This window comes from Thermothielavioides terrestris, chromosome 5 (genome assembly GCF_000226115.1).
Source record: "Thermothielavioides terrestris NRRL 8126 chromosome 5, complete sequence".
Lineage (NCBI taxonomy): Eukaryota > Fungi > Ascomycota > Sordariomycetes > Sordariales > Chaetomiaceae > Thermothielavioides > Thermothielavioides terrestris.
In genome coordinates, this window is record NC_016461.1 from 543,906 (window position 1) to 546,517 (window position 2,612).

The window sequence follows — 2,612 nt, forward strand, 5'->3', positions numbered from 1 at the left end:
GAATTTTATTGCATTTTTAAGCTTTTTATAGTATCTTTCACATTTACAGAGGTAGTCAAATTGATGTAGTTACAAATTGTGATGCCTTATGCTAGGACGTATTTGTATATAAATTGGGTGTAGAGGTACCCACTTATAAAAGAGGTGTCTACTAATTTTATGCCCCTCTCTCCTAGAGAGAGAGAGGGCTACGAAAATCTCCGCTTTTCAGCCCTCGGCTAACCGTTGACTTCTCCGCTAAACCCCTCCGCTAAACCCCCTTGCTAGGGAAGAGGTGACAAGCTTCAGCCCGTTGCTCGTCATGGCCACCGTCTATGACTTGCTGACGCAACACTCTACAAACGTCGTTCACAATACTCACTATGTCACACAGAGCAACAAAGAATGGGCCCGCAACTACCATCCTATCCGAAATCTGGTCGTCCACAGCTACCATGGCGGCGACGGTCTGGTACACGCGGACTTCGACTCGGCCTTCCTTGGAAGCTACGAGGACGACGGGATGCGCATGGACGAGCCCGCCATGGCCCCCAACAAGAGAATATGGCGATTGGAATGCGAGGCCGACTGCGAGCTGTGGTTCCACACCGAGGTCTCGAACGTTGTCCTGGCTGGTTGGAACCGCTACCCCCAGGTTACGCAGACCTCCCACACCAAGCCGCCGCGCGTTGAGAACATCCCCGAGGAGGTGGACGCAATGTACACAATCAAATATAGAAATGAGAGAACCGTCATCGCCATCGGGGAGATGAAGAGAAACCTCATCCAAGCAGCCGCGTGGCAGGCGGGCAATGTCTTGCAAGTCGCAGGCCAAAAGATGCTGTCTCGGGAGCTTCGAGGGTATTACGTGTTATCTAGCTTTTATCATCGCCAGTCACGTTTCCTCTCCAAGGTCTAACATGGAGCGGGTCACAGGTATGCGGTCAAGTATCAGTCCCCACAGGTGTACTGTTTCGATGGCAAGACACTACTCCTCCTCCAATTCAGAGCCGACACGCCCGCCAAGATGATGGACGCAGACTGCCCTGTGGACTGCTGGGTCCTCCCTCGCGAGGGGAGCTTCTACTCGCTGCGGTACGCGCTCTATCGGCTTATGGCCCAGGGCTTCAGGCGCTTTCAGGGCATGTGCGCGCTGCCGATCTCGGTCGGGGGCCTCACGCCGCGGTCTCGCCGGTTCTTCAACGGCGTTCCCGTGTGGCATCCTAATGGAGTCGACCAAGACGAGCACCCGGGCGGCTACGTCCGGTCAGTAAATGGCACGTCAGGGGCGGTCAAGTGGACCCATAGTGAGTCGGGCGACTTGGTGTGGGAGACTGCGGCGTTCTGGGGCGAACACGCTTAGCAGTGAAGTCTCATTGTCAAGACGCGAGCAGGACGGTCCGGAGAGTGTTTCTTAGGTTATTTATCTATGGTTACCAAACCGTCCGTCCACAAGCAGAGTTGGTGCTCCTCGTAGCACTCCGCAAGGCGCTTCACTTCCGACTCAATAAGAGATGAAATCAATTGTTTGTCAGTCAGACCATCGCTTACTCGCTCGAGATCAACAACCATGATCTTGTCGCCGACGAGGTGGTAGTTATCGAGTTTGCTGTCGTCTTGCAAGATACCGAATGGCAAAAACGCGTCTAGGGCTTGGCGCATCATACGCTGAAAGTCGCCCAGGTCCAACAGGCCTCCCTCAGGGGTCGCCAGACATACGCCGCCAATGTCCGACAATAACAAGGCCCGCGTGCCTTTGTATCGAAGTTGGCCAAAGCACCTCGGGATGACGACGTCCTGCAACGGTGCGAGCTTCGCATATGTCGCCTTCTCCGTCTCAAATTCCGCGTCCCAGCCGTCCTTTTGCTTCTTGAGAACCAATTGGCCAGGCAAGGCCCACTCAGGGAAGCATGACTGAAACCAGATTTGAGCTGGGCGCGGGAGAAGGGAGTTCACCAGAGCTTGGATGATCTGCTGCACAACCGAAGGCTGCACGCGGAGACGCAGTACGTGTCGATGGACGCCGTCGGCCGGCGTGGCTGTTGCGTGAATGACGCGCGTCCGAAATCGAAACCGCTATTCAAGGTCAGCAACATGCATACAATGGAGAAGCAGTGCAGGTAAGCGCGCGTACTTACAATTGCGCGAGAAGGCTGCTCAGCGTTGTAGAAATTCGGCCGCAGTTTTAAGCGCCCTTGGGGCCGCCGAACTGGAGGTGGTGGAATCGCACGGAACGACCGGCCACAAAAACTCGCTGTCGGATTTCGGGTATCGCCGGCCATTGTATGTGCAGCAGCCATGGCGGTAATATGCGCTGAGATGGGAAAGTTCGATTTCCTTTCGATTCAGGTTGGTAGGGTTAGGCAAGATCCCTGCCGACTCGAGCCTGTGGTGGAAACGTTGAGCACATTCGCATAGACTACGGAGATGGAAATTCTGCCCCACCTCACCTACGAACTTGAAGGTAGTTAACCCTAACCCCAACTTTATACTCACCACCGAGCCCTAGCCTCGCTCAGCACCCTGTTTTACACTAGGCTGTAAGAGGCAGCACAAGCCACCTGTAAAAATTAAGACTTCGTTAGCAGCTGGAAGTTGCTTTTAGCACCATCGATCTTAGCATATATACTTAG

At 54.2% G+C, this 2,612-nt stretch overlaps 2 protein-coding genes across 2 annotated transcripts; one reads left to right on the top strand and one right to left on the bottom strand.

Moving 5' to 3' along the window:
- Positions 1–241: 241 nt before the first annotated feature.
- Positions 242–1,518, top strand: THITE_2171159 (uncharacterized protein). The gene is made up of 2 exons (XM_003656240.1): positions 242–840; positions 916–1,518. The coding sequence occupies exons 1-2, from the start codon at positions 302–304 to the stop codon at positions 1,340–1,342; spliced, it is 966 nt and encodes a 321-aa protein (XP_003656288.1). The 5' UTR covers positions 242–301; the 3' UTR covers positions 1,343–1,518.
- Positions 1,510–2,052, bottom strand: THITE_2012866 (uncharacterized protein; the record flags this gene model as incomplete). Its single annotated transcript, XM_003656241.1, has 1 exon — positions 1,510–2,052. A coding segment is annotated over one exon (543 nt), but the record flags the coding sequence as incomplete, so codon positions are not given.
- Positions 2,053–2,612: the final 560 nt, after the last annotated feature.

Excerpts from the sequence above, each read along its gene's own strand:
- THITE_2171159 (XM_003656240.1), top strand. The coding sequence starts at position 302 with ATGGCCACCGTCTATGACTTGCTGACGCAACACTCTACAAACGTCGTT. Across the intron at positions 841-915 it reads CTGTCTCGGGAGCTTCGAGG|GTATGCGGTCAAGTATCAGT; the intron begins GTATTACGTGTT and ends AGCGGGTCACAG.